Here is a 15165-nt window from a genome sequence, read left to right on the forward strand (position 1 = left end):
GCTGTTTTGTTGGCTATCAGTCTTTAAGACAGGCGGTCTCTAGCTTGTCAACAGGTGGTCTGCACCAAGACGTGTGTCACCGTAGTGTAGGCTCATCATTTTTTGGAGTTTTGAAATGGGTTTTCTCATACTATACGTGAATTAGCCCTCAAAACTATTGACGGTTACCATAAGTTTCAGTGTTCATAGTTTTAATTAAAGTACAATTTTCACATGGCTTGGGGAAATATAAATAATAGTGTACTATGGATCTCAATTGGATTAATATTTAAATCGATTATTTACATTATGATTTACTGTACTGTTACAGGGTTTCAAGTGAATAAAGGGTCTACGTTGCAAATATATATTTAATGTGCAAAATATTTTCTTTCACTGTTGTGTTGATAGACAGGCTTTGTGCACTGTACAGATAATATGCACAGCACACCTACTTTCGCCTAGTTTTTCTTTCTTGTTTGTTATTTGCCTTTTCCTCGGTTTTCAGTTTGATGTCCCTGTGTTAAAAATTAAACAAACAGCAGCTTTAGCAAATGGCAGTTATGGCTGCCCTAAACGCAATCTAACACTAGGTCAGGCGACTTTGAAGGTTGGAAACATCAAACACAGCCGTCACACTCACAGGTGCTCCCATGGTCCGCCACTAGAGGGCGAAATAATCCGTGTGACTGTGCCTGCTGACAGATCTATCCCAAGTACCAACAACATTCTGCAGCCCCTTAGTTTGACTTGCGCAGCCTTCGCTCACTGGCTGTGAATCTGCAGTTTAGTTCTTCGTAGTTTACATTGAATTACAATTTCTGGCGTTTTGGGGTTAGTAATTAGGTCATACACTACAGTGGGAAACCAATCCTAAACGAAGCACTACTATTTAGAATACAAACAACCTTACAACATGTAACGGTAAGTTGATTTTGTAGTACACAGAAGATAAAACAATTGCGTCTTTGTTGTAAACTTGGTTGGGCGTTGCGCTTTTTATAAAAAATATTTAGTAAGTCTTTTTATTATTATTATTATTTTTTTTTTGGGGGGGGGGGGGGGGGGGGGCAGTTTAAATACAACCCAATCAATAACAAAGGAATATTTTTCATCAGTATTTTGGAAGGCCTTGCTTCACTGCGAATCCACTAGTTGTATTGCAAATCGATGTGTAAAATATTAGGTTTTGTTGTCAATAATAATAATAATAATAATAATAATAATAATAATAAACATCTTACCTTGGTAGATGTTGTTATTGAAATGCCGGTAATAATAACAGAGTGAAGCCAAGCGTAGTTTCTGCAGAGGTAGTTAGACGAATCCGAGAAGGCAGTATATGTCGGTGCAATGTGAATTAATTATTTTTCATTTATATCACTTAGGGCGTTGTGCACATGTCTCTGCATCGTTCAGCACTCAAAGGTTGTCTAGCTCTGTATTTAAACTGCGCCATATTGTTGTAGAATAGGTTCAAGATAACATGACATAAGCTGACAACACTGTGCGGCAGGGATTGTGGGTAATGCTTGCTTGGGCAGACCTGTTGTAAATATGCCGTAAGTAATTATTTTCAGAATTTTACATTTAGGTCTGGAGAAAAGTAGATTTATGATTCAGTTTATGTGTGTTTTACACGTTGCAGGTGTACTGTCTGAACAGCACGTTTGTTTGTTTAAGGGGAATATTAATATTAACTGTCTTGCTTTGCCGTGTTACTGATGTGATGTCCTCCTGACGAGTATAGTACCGTACCGTACTGTACTGTGCTGTGCAGTCGGTGGTTAGTTTCACCATGGTTCAGTGTAGTTTGCCATTCCTCCTGCCAAAAAACAGAGGCACAGATGTTCAGTCTTAAAGGAGCCCGTGATGCTTTTATTTCACTTGCAGTACAAAATGTATGATTGAAGTGAAAGACACGTAATTCTGCATTTTTACATTTTAAGGAGTACTACAGTAAATATTAGTAAGTCGTTACTTAATTGAACCTGTTCTTTAGTATAGGACCAGCCTTTGGTTATGAATGAAACTAGATACCTACAACAGGTGGCGGCCTACAGCAGGTGCCTGGAGCTGTTTTGTTGGCTATCAGTCTTTAAGACAGGCGGTGTCTAGCTTGTCAACAGGTGGTCTGCACCAAGACGTGTGTCACCCTAGTGTAGGCTCATCCTTTTTTGGAGTTTTGAAATTGGTTTTCTCATACTGTACGTGAACTAGCCCCCAAAACTATTGACGGTTACCATAAGTTTCAGTGTTCATAGTTTTAATTAAAGTACAGTTTTTACATGGCTTGGGGAAATATAAATAATAGTGTAATTCTTTTTTAAAAGAACAGTTTCAGGGTGTAGATTATTAGCTATTGCCAAGTAGCAACTAGTAATCCGAGTTCCTCAAGTCTGCCTGATTGCTCTTTATTATCCAGCAGTGGGGAAAAAAGGGCATTGTGGGTCATCTTAGGATGCATCCGATAAGCCAGCCGGTTTGAGAGGGAGTATGACCTGGTTTTACATTAAACTACTAACTTTGTCTTATTTTTCTTTTTCACATATTTGTATAAACAGTATACATTACTGATGGTTAAGTATGTGATGAGCTTTTAACTAACACATGACTATTGCCTAACAGTCACATGTTTTTAATCCTTGTGCATGAGTTCACAGCTGTTGTTTTTTTTTTTTTTGTTAGCTTTTTCTTGTAAATTAACTGCTATTCACAGGGGCCCCTTTTAAATCTCCCTTTTAAATATGTCCTCTCCATCGAACTTATGTCAAATTACATTTTTCAAGCCATTTCTGGACCATAAGAGTCCGCCCTTTGCATAAATTGTACAACAAATTAAAGATGAACTCTACAATATTGTTTATAAATTGTCAATTACTTTTTGCAGTGGAATTATTACAATCAGATAACAACTGGTGAAATTAAGATCCCTAAAAACATTAAAATATGGTTTGAAAAGTGTATGACTTTGTGTGACAGAGTGGTGAGTGGTTACAGGTGATGCAGTGCAGTGCTGAGTAAACATATAGACAATGATATTCAAGTGCAAGGGTGTTTATTGAGTAATTAACGTCCAGAGCCTTATGGCAAACACCTGTAAATAATAAATTATGTGTGTGATACATTTGTAATTTGCGGTTTTGACCTGAAACCAAAAGTCCAGTTTCTTTCCTCACACAAGTATTCTTTAGTAAAACAGACAAACAGGCAGGGTTACTAGACAGACTAACAAACACAACTCACGTTTCTCACAGACTCAGGGTCTCCTTTTAGGTTGTATTTTAACCATTTACAAAGGAACAGATTACTTTGCTACAACCCCTATTTTCATCCTCCCTCGTGACCCCTTGGTTAACGAGCGCATCCGCTTTTCCAATTGTGGCTGCCACGCAGTTTCCCGTTCAAGGACCGTAGCTCCGGTCCTTTTCTAGCTGGCCGACTTCCACCTATCCACGGGAATAAATTTCATGCCTTTTAGTCCAGGATACTCTGTTCCCTTTACACAGTGCCGGCACAGGTCGGGAGGGAGATCTAACACCAAGAATCATTCGATCCCTATCTCACTTTGTTATGGGGAAAATAATTACAGATTCTGCTGTATTTTAATGTAATGTTACTGAAACTTGTTTATAGTGCGACATTATAAATAAGAACACTAACATTCCCTGAATCCCTAGTAACGTAATATCTTAAAGGTCGTCCCTTACCCTAATGGCATTTTAAAAAAATTTTCTATCAAGGATTTAGGTTATTATGGCATCTGGAGATCACAATGTTGAAAAAAGAGATTTCCAGTACATCAAGGAGGGCCGGCCCAATGAACTTCTCAAACAAAAAATGCAACCTTCTGGCAACAAGAACATGAAGGAGGTACTGTATGTTAAAGTGTGTTGTCACTGAGAACTTCGAGTAACTACTTGTGCTGCGGGATTTAAAGATATCATATATATATATATATATAAAGTTACGCAGAAATAGGACAGATACATTGAAAGAACTGAATTGCTGTATGGGGGAATAGATTGAAGTCTTTAAAATGTCTTGACAAAGTTAACCCTTACTTGTACTTCAAGCACAGAAACCAGGACCAGAGTACACAGTGGAGATAAACTTGTGACAGAGGGTAGGAGACCTAGTCAGGTTGTTGATACTGAACCAGTGGTATCCTTTAAGACCCAATTTTGAGATCAGTTACCTTCTACTATAGGAACTGGACAAGCAAATATGTTTGAATGTCCTCTGTAGATTTTCTTATGTTCATATGTTCTTGACAGCAGACTATCAGCAGTACAGTTTGTTTACAATGTGTTGTCATCAGAGTGAAATGTCTCACTTGTAGAAACAACCTGCATATAACTGCTTTGTTTGAATTGGGGAACAGACTACTTTACGTGACATGTATAGCCACCAGACCCAGGTTTGACTAGTTCACATGCACTGTGGTGATGAGGTACCTTCATAGATTAACATTTAGGCTGTTAAGGTACAAAACTGGTTTCAAAGATGCTCCAGTGAATTAAATTAGTTTCCTTTTCTTTTACAGGTTACATTTTTTAAAAAGGAAGAGTTAAATAATAAGAAGAGGTGAGTGCATTTTTGCATGCTTTCTTAGTCATGACAAGTTTTAAAGTAGAGTGCAGCTGGTCAGTAGTGTGGTAACCAAACCCATAGTTAAAACAATGGGAAGGGTTGAGAGAGAATTTCAAAGGAAGGGAAGACACTAGATACTCAAGCAAACTGTCGCCATCTCATGTTTTGGTTTAGAACTGCGTATTTACTGTTTTTAAAAAGCTTTATCTTCAGAGGACTAGGTATTGTCTCTATGCTGACGTAGCTGGAGACTGAATCGTATACTCTAAATGTTTATCTTTAATTGTCTGGTGTTCTTGTTTAAATGTAATGCTCACAGTCTGCGAGCCCTATAAAAAAAGCTCCACAAATACACCTCAATATTACTCCATTTTACCTTGGGGATCAGCTCACTTCCTTCATACCTGTGCCTACTTTAAAATCCAGTACTAGCCATCAGATATGGAAAGCTAATATTGTGCGCCCCTCCCCCCCAGGCCACTTACATTTCTTTGTTTAATAAGCACAAAGCTTCAAATTACTTTTATTTCTATAGTTACGGTCCTCAACTATAGAAATTACAATAATAAACAGAATACCCCAGATTGGTTAGAAATCTCAATGCATAATGGTACAAAGGATTCAGCTTCCTTAAGACTGTGGTAGTAGGTACTCAATGTCACCACAGTCAATCAGTGACAAAAAAGTAATCAAAATGATTTGTACTGAAAAACAGGGTTTATGTCTAGAAAAATAACCCAATTTCTATTTTACTTTTTTTTTTTTTTTTTTAGCATATCGACGTGTCGTGAAATTGAAATTCCCGTCTAACCAAATATTTGTAATTTATTTACTAGTTTAATACAAGAACATATACATTTTACATATCAAATGTGTTTTTTGTGAACACTGTTGATTTTACTTTATCAGAGTTTAAGACTAGTTGAATGAATTGAATGCTGCCATCGGAGCAGGATGTTCTCATCAGACACAGGCACATGTGTAGAGCAGGTAGCACAAGAAAGTGTCGTCCAGCAAGAAAGGAATTGTATGTAGTTCAGTAAACAAAAAGAACAAACACAATATGTGCAGCACTGCAATAAAACACTTTCTCTTTTTCCACTTACTTAGTTCCAAATCTGATTGATAAGATCCACAAACAGCCAGGTTTCTTCCATCACTGCCCTTCACACTGTTGCTATTGAATACTCAAAGCTACACTCTTTTAATAATGAAGTCTGCACAATATTACTAACCTGAACATTTTGTTTTGTTTGTTTCTTAGATCTCCAGTTGGTCAAACTGCAAACAGCTCCTGTAAGGGGAAGAAGGTGGTGTCCCACAAAAGAAAAAGCAGACATCAGGTTGTGAACCCCTGTGGGAGACGGAAGCAGCCCCTTCTGAGCAGGGCCTGTGACATGGCAAACAAGGAAAATGAAGTGGCATGTGCAAGCAGCTTGTATGAAAAACTACACAAGGACCGTTGCACCTTCCCAGTGAACTCCGGGGACTCCACTAAGATGGAGGGTGCTGCTTCCAAGTACAGCGATTATTTCACTGAGGTAGACTGCACACCAACCAGTTCACTTGAGCCTTTGCATTCCTATTACAAACTTGGTTTCTTAAGAATTAGATGATTTTACAGGTACTACTGTGCCCCGCTAAGTTTTTTTTGTGCAAGAGCACAGTTTAAATGAGTGGCTCTTACTTAATTTTTGTTTGCTTTGTTAATGGCTTCCCCCAGATGGAGTACTGTAAATGAATATGTCTAACAAAATTGCACATATTCATGAACAGTACACTTCTTTATTACAGTATACATTTCTCTGTATTTGAAGTATAATGGACTTTCATATAATTACTGCATCTTGTAAAGAGCTTTGTGATGGTGTTCCACTATGAAAGGCACTATATAAAATAAAGATTGGTTGATTGATTGATCCTTAGCTGTTGCTTCACATAATGCTAATCAGCATTGGTCAGATATTGTAACCTAATCCCATTGGTTCTAATATGTTGAAGGGATGTGTAATGATATTAAGCCTCTTTATTTAATGTACTGAATTTAACTTTTTGGCAATATTACTGTAGAGTAGCTGTGATGCTGATTAGATTATACTAGCAAGCTGCTTACAGTAAGCTGCACCATTTTAGGGGAGCAAGGCCCCGGAGGTGTGGCTCTGCTTTGTGTTGTCAAATTTCTGAATGGACAAGACTGCTGCTAGCAATCTGTTATGCTAATGGGAAATGTATTTTCAAGCCCAGGATATATCAACTTCTTAAAAGTGAAACTGTTTAAAACCCATGTGTCAAATATTTGTCTAATTTCATACATTCTTACATGAAACTAAATAGGACAGATGTTTTGTGTCTAGTCTCACTGAGAATCTTTTGATTTCAAATTCATATTTTATTACTGTAGTTCTCTTCCATAACAATTATTATTTCTAAATTTAGAAATAATAAATGACACTTACAGTGAAGACATTGAAAAAGGCTCAACTTTGTCATTTAATTTATTAAGTTTTGATGTTCTATCTCTATATTTGCTTCTTAGAAACATACGTAAAGGAGTTAGCGTAGTTAGTATATTTGTACATTAACAGGTTATATGGGAAATCTGATATGACTTACGCTCAGTTATGTAAATTGAGTTTCTCTTTCAAGTAATATGTAAATAATTTGCATAGTTGCCCATTAAAGATGCAGTACTTTATTTATACTATCTTTTAAACTACTGACGTACTGCTGATGCTGGGGGTTGGGCAGGTGCGCTGTTGTACGTGGTATGGGTGTACAAGGAAGAGCACCAAACAGATGGATTCGAGGATCTTGACAAATCTTCTCAAACCATCATATTTGGGGACCAGAATCCACGCAGCTTGGACTCTTACACATTCAAGAGGCAATGGCATGATCTGTGATGGTTAAGCCATCCTAAAATATGTATCTATGTATTTGTTTTGAACAGATATCTAAGGATCATGATACAATGACACAAGTACTTTTTGGGAGAAATTTGAGGCTAAATGTAGCACTGAGTCTTTGGCGAAGAAATGCAAGTGAACTGGTGGCATACCTCATCAGGTATTTGAAAGAGCATGTCTGTGAACTCCAAGTGCAGGCACTGTTTTGCATGTGTAGTGTGTGTGCGTGTGCTGTATGTGACTGCCTCCCAGCCAAATACAGTTTATCCAATTGTATTAAAGAAAAAACACATTAATGTCTCTGAGTATTTCTTTTTTTCTCTGTTGCTTTAGAATTCAAGATATTGGTGTGCTGGCGGATTGTCTACCTGTAATAACAAAAAGGTGAGGTTTTGAGGAAATAGTTTTTTAAAGTTTTATTTGTTTTAAAATCAGTTTTTTATATATTTTTTTTCTTATTTTCTAGCCTTCAAGAGGAGAAACCAATTATTTCTATTGGCTGCTGTGTTGACCTCTTACCACTAATTAAAGATATTCTTAAAAGTAGATTTGAAGAGTAAGTATCCCTGCTTCTGTTTATCATTCTGATGCCACTATATATTTTAGTCCCTGCATTTCAAAGGTTTTTCAGCATACCAGTTCTGCACATGTAAACCACCTGCAGGAAGTGAGGTTTAACCCCTTTACTGCTAGGGGTTACATGGGATGTTGATAACACAATAAAATGGTGACACAATAAATGCTGAATTTGGGAGGTCTTTTTCAAACCCAAATTAACAGAATAATTTGGGTATCACATTTCTCTTTGAGATACAACAGCCAAACCATATGTGTGTTTTTTGTTTGTTTCTTAAATCACGGTATAAACTTTAAAATAATACCATTGTTTTTGGAGTATCTGGTCATCTGACCACAATATTTTACTGTAAAAGGGTTTAAATAATTATTTAAACACCCATATCGCAGTTGCACCCTAAAAACCCCAGCAGTGGGTATGTTAATGGTTATTGGCCCTAGCATGTGATATCACTAGTAGTAAACTAAACTGAGACTAATGATGGCAGCCTTACTGACTTGTACAGGACAAACTTTTTTTTTTTTTTTTTTTTATTAAGTGTCAATGTAAAATACAAAAGTTTTCATAAACTAACACATTTTAAAGCCAGTGTTTACTTTCTCTCTGTTGGTATATTCTAAAAAACAATGAAATGAGGTACTATTTGATAGGGATTTTAAGGCTTTTGTTTGGGAGAAAGCAGGGATGTAAAGGGATGCATCTTGAACAATGTGTCACAGTTCAATTTTTTTGCTGTATTTTGAGAACCACTCATTCTTTGCACAAGTTCTAGAGCAGGGGTGCCCAATTACAGTCCTGGAGGGCCACTCCACTACAGGTTTAACAGGTCAAATGAAATCACGATCTACTTTAGGATTTAGATAGAGGTTAGTTGGTTCAATTAAACAATTTAGAACATGTTTGGAACAAAGAGCTGCACTGGAATGGACTTTTTTGGCCATCTAAGTGCAGGTGATGCTTTTGCATGATCTCTTACCTAATTGGTTGGGCTGAAACCCTTTACCTGAAAATGTTAATGTAGGTCACAGTGTATAATATGTTTAATATCCTTGGTAGAGGATGTGAACCTTGTTAAGAGCAGTATTTCACATTCAGGGGTTGGGCTCAGAACTTTGTGGAATAGGTGAAGATGAACCAGATGCTGAGTTATGGGTTATGTGTTACAGATACCTGATAGCTGGGTTACACTGGGTGCAGTCTGTCATTAAGAAATGGTGGCCTGAGTTATCTGCAAATGGAACAAATGCCTGCGATAGCCATCCAGAGGATGGGTAAGTTTACTTAAGCTAATTCAAATGAACATAAAAGTAAATTATAGTATTGAAGCTGCTTGATAATTTTGTTTGTTTGCCTTTTACTCATTTTGTATAACAGTTATTTTGTCTATCAGTATTTCTGAAAGGAAATTTTGTCTTCCAGCCAGTCTGAGCAGAACATATCCTAATTATTCTTACCTGATCTTATCCCTTTTGTTAGCTGGTTATCTTAAATGGTAAAGGTTTTGAAACCAATTAATTAAATAAATACATAAATAATAAAAATATATATATATCCAAATAAAAGTAGGCATAGGAGTCCTCAATGGCTGATCCAGAGTGCAGAGTGAATCATACCATCACAAGTTTGCTGGTTCAAATCTTGGTCGTGCTGCAGATCTTGATGGTGAAATATAATAAATTGATGTATAATAATAGTTGAGTTGGTTAGTTCAATTTGGTATGTGGGTATGCAATTCATTTGAAAAGATATGTATCACATGAGGTTAATGAGGTGTGTGCTTCCCTGTTAGGAATATTCAGATTATGAAGCAGCAATTACAAGAACTGTGGGAACAAGGAAGTCATTTGAGTTTTGTTCCAGGAACTACAGGTGAAATTGCAAAGGTAAGGGATCTAATATGATATCTTTTTAAATCTGGTTTTGTTCATTTGTTTCTGGTTTTGTCAGAATTTATTAGGGGTGAACTAGAGTGCTTAAATAAATAGCACTTCAAGTAATCTGATAAATATTTGTTACTCAAAAAAAACGTTACCACATTACTTTGCAGCAATTCATTCAATTAATCTGTAAAGCAGTTGGAAGAATGCGCTGGTTACAATCAGCAAAGGTACAGATATCAAAATTCCCACCCTTAGAATATGCATGTATAGTAAACCTGAATAACATTAAACGGTAAGTAGCTCACTAGTCTTGATCATGGTTCCCTTCATGCGTCTAAGACAACAAGAGCAATGTATTCAACATAACCAGTCGTCAGCGTGATTAGCACGTTTTGCCACCTCCTTCATGTTTCCAAGTGCATTTGCACATGCTATTTCAATCGGAGCTCTCTTAAGCTTGATCTTCTAATGTTATTATTTCTATAGGATTTAATACGTTCAGTGAAAGCAGAAGGAAACATGCAGTATACATTTAGGCAAGTTTTCTGTAAGCCTTGTCATTACTTTTCTAACTGTAGGAACTTAACACTAAAGCGTTTATCGTACTTGTGTTGTCATTAAAAATCTTACAACGTATCCAAGCATTTGGATAATTGGAAGCAATTCTACAATTGATGTTTAGAAGCTGATCCTGTCTCTATAAAGCTTATTGTTTTGTTTTTCTTTTTCAGACTGTTGAATCCTATTTATCACAGCTGCGCTGAAGTATATGTGAAACACTTAGAGAAAGTAACCACTCCCAGAACTTGCCGTCACAAAGCTGCTTTTCAGCTGTACAGTGATACGGTTTAAATGGATCACATGGTCGCATTTCCAGGAACACTACCAAGAGTGGTTCAAAGATCTCCCCACTCTCCTACCCTGTATAAAGCCTTAAGTTCATTGAGAATTACTGCTTCATATTGAAGTGGTGGACTTGCCAGGAGGCACACACTGTAAATCCATATTTGTCAGGACATTGGTAAGAACTTGGCTATTAAAAACAAAATAATGATAAAAATAAGCCTTGTAAGTGCCAGTTTATTTTCACTACAGCATATTTTGCCATACAGTGCATTTGTACAGATGAATGTAATAATTATTGTAACACAGGTTTCAACTCGGCAGCCCTGAACTTGAATGTTAAACAGAATCTGAAGTTATTAGAACATTTACAATTTGTCTGATCATGTAAACTTAACTGTAAATGTATATACTACTATGTTCTTTCATTCAAAGATTAAATAAATTTGCAAAATGTTTGGTGTCACGTCATGCAAGAATTACAATTAGTGACTTTAAAAAAAAGATAGGATTGTGCTTCCTACACTATTTGTATGTGACCAGCAAAGATGTTACCTGGATGTTAAGTGGATGGACACAAAATTATGTATTTGATTCAGCACATCTGAGTGAGCAAAACTGTCTTAATTTAATATATTTAGAATTGCTTCCTCCGTTGAACTTAAAGTAACTTGCACTTTTAAAGATACTGATACAAAGCATACAAGATAAGCACTAATTACTTTTTAAACTATGTGTTTTGAGCTTGAGTATGACTTTTTTTTTTTTTTTTTTTTTTTTTTTAATGGACTGAAATGCCACTGCATTGCATCAATCAATGATTTGTGTTGTGTTGAGAAGCAGAGTTTTCAAAGTGCAAACAAATGTTTTATAAGTTTGAATAAAGATGTGTGTGTGTGTGTGTGTGTGTGTGGTTAACAAGGAGTTTTGATTATTTTCTTGTGACCTTCAAATAAATAAATAAAAGTGCTATAAACTCAAGGGGTCCTACCACAGTGGGTGCAGGAGTTACCAACATAAGCAGTAATTCAAAACCATCATGCTGTGTGATGATAATGTTTCAATGACTTGCTGACTGCAGATGGTTCACTTGAGAAAGACAGGTTGAAACAAGTTGGAGTCATTATGAGGGAACCTGCCAAACTGGCATAGCGGTGTACTCTAATCATCACACCTATTCTTAATACACACTGTGTCCCTGCAGGTCTTCTGGGATAATAGCTCTGCTGTTATTATAAACACAATTCTTCCTACTAAGTCTGTGTTGACAACGGGCTGAGTGCATAATAAACTGCTGAGGTTTAGTTTTGCAGAAAGATCATTCCACTTGTGACCTGATCTTCAAACCCGCGCTGTAAAAAAAAAAATAAAATAAATACGGTAAAAAACTGGCAGCAGGGTTGCCAGTAATATACTGTAAAAAAAAAAAAAATAAATGTTATCACACTGTAAATCAAAACAAAAAATGTACAGTAAAAAACAGGCAGCTGGGCTGCCACTAACAGACCATACAAAAAACAGTATCATACTGTAAAAAAATATTTTTACAGTAAAACACTGGCAGCTGGGTTGCCAGTAACACTGTAAAAAATTATAATACTTCATATTTTTATATACAATAGAGCTTTTTTTTTTAGAGATTTAAATGTAAATTTACAGAAATATACTATAAAAACAAATGACTTGTAAAGTTTATCAAATTAACTCTTAATATAACTGCTTCTCTTTTAATCAAGTTTCAACCAGCAAAAATCGAGTCTGGGATTTACCTCACAGGCAACGACACTACCAGCAATAAATTCAACATAAAGTATAGATTCGAATAGAAGGGTAGCCCACTCCAAGATCTGGCATACCACAAGATGGTGACCACACAAACCATGAACAAAACACATAAAATGATGAGGGAACACAAAGGACATGTAAATGTACATATACTTGTGCAACCGCACATCACATTTAACACACAATAACACTGTTAAAACACTACTATTTGCAATCAGCAATCCTGCAATGGATTCTGGGATTTCAGTTTTAACGTAATTAGATGACTGTCTTTAACAGTCAACGCTACCCATGTTTTTTGGGTTTTTTTTTTTTAAAGAAATGTGGTCTATTAAAACAACGGAAAATATCTGTTTTTACTTTTTTTAATGTAAAAAATTTTTTTTAAGGAAATGTTCTGTGAAAATAAACATATTTTCTTCTTTTTAGTATGAAGGTAATTTGCTGTTAAATTTAAGGTAAATTGTCATTTCTGTTCAGTTTCTAAATTGAATCAAGTACTATAGAAGTCAATGATTTACCTTTTAAAACTGGGAACTAAGGTTGCAGAATGTATTAATAAAGTATCCATGTGAAATCTAATAAATAAATTCATATTTTCTATTATATCATTTTAAAAGCAATGTGCCAGTATGGACTACTGCAAACCATTTACAGGCATGCATGAGAATATTGTTTCTTTTACAACAGAAACTTTAGGCTCATAAGACAGGTCTAACTAATACATCCTCCTCAAAACAGGTTTTATTTGTATTTAAAACTGAAAGCAAGTCTTAAAGCAGACCCTTCACAGGCTCACTTTCAAGGTACCCATTCCACAAGGTGTCAAAATTTTGTTTAATTGTATTTATTTATTTAACGAGACGATTTACCCATTGAAACCAAGGTCTTGATTACAATGTTAAGTTTGGCGCAAACCGAACACAGTGCATCATCTGAAAAACACCATCCCTACTGTGAAGCATGGTTGTGGCAGCATCATGTTATGGGGTTTCTCATCGGCATGGACTGGGGCACTTGTCAGGTAGATGGGAAAATGAATGGAGCAAAGCACAGAGACGTCCTTGAGGAAAGCCTGCTGCCCTCTGCAAGAAAAATACAACTGGGATGGAAGTTCACCTTTCAGCATTACAACAACCCACAGTCAAAGCTACACTGGAGTGTCTAAGGAACAAAAAGGTAAATGTCCTTGAGTGACCCTGTCAGAGCCCGACCTAAATCCAATCGAACATTTATGGCGTGACTTCAAGATTGCTGTCCATCAACGCTCCCCAAGGAACTTGACAGAGCTTTGACAGTTTTGTAAAAATAGTCAAATATTGCCAAATCTAGGTGTGCAAAGTTGATAGAGACCTATCAGAACAGATGCACAGCTGTAATTGCTGCCAAAGGTGTTTCTACCAAGTAATAACTAAGAGGGGTGGAGACTTATCCAATTATGATCTTTCAGTTTTGTATTTATATATATATATATATATATATATATATATATATATATATATATATATATATATATATATATATATTTATTTTTTTTTTTTTTTTTTCTCAATAAAAACTTTTTCCCCCTTAACAGTGTGGAGTATGGTGTGTAGATAAGTGAAAAAAATCCTCATTTAAATGCATGAAGCTCTGAGGCACTGGCATAACAAAATGGGAAAAAAAGTTCAAGGGGGTGTAGACTTTCTAGAGGCACTGTAGGTGGTGTCGGCAAATACATAAGTGCTAATCGGTTCATTCCCGATTGTTAATTATTAACTTGTCAGTCAATGCCAGTGGAGCAGCATTAAGGTCGGCAAAATTATTTATATTATATTCCTTGAAAGAAAACCGATTTACTATCATCAACTGTTTTAAACATAACGTTGTATTGTCATTAGAGTCTAATATTAGAAATTACCAAAATAAATAAAATAAAAGCTGGTTTTACCATGCTGAAGCATTAGAACGGTCATGTTAAACTGCAACGGTATGTTAACGGTGTGTTAACGGTATGTTACGTTTAGGTTCCCAAGTTGGGTTTTCAGCGGTCATTTTGTGTCAGATAAAGGCTTTCATTTGATATAACTTAACAGTGATGGATAAAGCGAGTCGTGCTTTTTGAAAGCCGCTTGAACATTTCAGTTCAGCAGACGCAACTTACTACTTACACATTACTGTTACACAGTTACCGATTTTATTCTACGTTTTCTAGCAACATGCAGATTAATGTCCCTTTGGCTTTACAGTGATATACCGTAACTGTGGGATGCACACTGATGACACCTGTTGGACATTATGTTGTATTGCGTTTGATAGTCAGTTCATAATATTTAACTGAGCAGCACTGATGGAAAACCATTGTATATCTGTCCGAAAACAAATGCTAGTTAAAACACTATAAATTTCGAGGAGACGTGTTTTTAGACTACAGTATTTTGTCAATGGACACACCAAATATCTGATGTAATATCAATTGTTAAACATATTTTATATTCAGTGTGTACTGTTTTTGTTGTTGTTGTTGTTGTTTGTTTGTTTTTTTAAAAGTAACCAGCCTACTTCTATCCTTACTAAATTTTGTTTTTTGTATTGTACCAATAAAGTTCTGTGAAACGTTGCG

General features: G+C 36.0%; 2 protein-coding genes across 3 annotated transcripts in view; one reads left to right on the forward strand and one right to left on the reverse strand.

Moving 5' to 3' along the window:
• The window catches only part of LOC121329810 (acid phosphatase type 7-like), a 48145-nt gene extending 46648 nt beyond the window's left edge, over positions 1 to 1497 (reverse strand). The window contains exon 1 of the mRNA XM_041275679.1: positions 1224 to 1497. The gene's annotated coding sequence lies outside the window, so the exon portion shown is untranslated. The remainder of the gene's footprint in view (positions 1 to 1223) is intronic.
• On the forward strand, positions 681 to 11527 carry LOC121329811 (KATNB1-like protein 1). 2 transcript variants are annotated; one of them, XM_041275682.1, is made up of 10 exons: positions 681 to 903; positions 3730 to 3852; positions 4526 to 4566; positions 5837 to 6113; positions 7523 to 7638; positions 7812 to 7862; positions 7945 to 8034; positions 9222 to 9326; positions 9845 to 9938; positions 10667 to 11527. In XM_041275682.1, the coding sequence occupies exons 2-10, from the start codon at positions 3736 to 3738 to the stop codon at positions 10697 to 10699; spliced, it is 924 nt and encodes a 307-aa protein (XP_041131616.1). In that variant the 5' UTR covers positions 681 to 903; positions 3730 to 3735; the 3' UTR covers positions 10700 to 11527. The 2 variants fall into 2 exon arrangements, with proteins under 2 accessions (XP_041131616.1, XP_041131615.1); XM_041275681.1 differs by having other exon boundaries at positions 683 to 903; positions 3723 to 3852; positions 10667 to 11524.
• The last annotated feature ends 3638 nt before the right edge of the window (positions 11528 to 15165 follow it).

This window comes from Polyodon spathula, chromosome 17 (genome assembly GCF_017654505.1).
Source record: "Polyodon spathula isolate WHYD16114869_AA chromosome 17, ASM1765450v1, whole genome shotgun sequence".
NCBI classification, from domain to species: Eukaryota; Metazoa; Chordata; class Actinopteri; order Acipenseriformes; family Polyodontidae; genus Polyodon; species Polyodon spathula.

What these genes read in the sequence shown, in the direction of transcription:
- LOC121329811 (XM_041275682.1), top strand. Translation starts at nt 3,736, where the DNA reads ATGGCATCTGGAGATCACAATGTTGAAAAAAGAGATTTCCAGTACATC. An exon ending in GCAACAAGAACATGAAGGAG is followed by an intron (nt 3,853 to 4,525) that starts GTACTGTATGTT and finishes TTTCTTTTACAG; the next exon opens with GTTACATTTTTTAAAAAGGA. An exon ending in CTACAGGTGAAATTGCAAAG is followed by an intron (nt 9,939 to 10,666) that starts GTAAGGGATCTA and finishes TTTCTTTTTCAG; the next exon opens with ACTGTTGAATCCTATTTATC.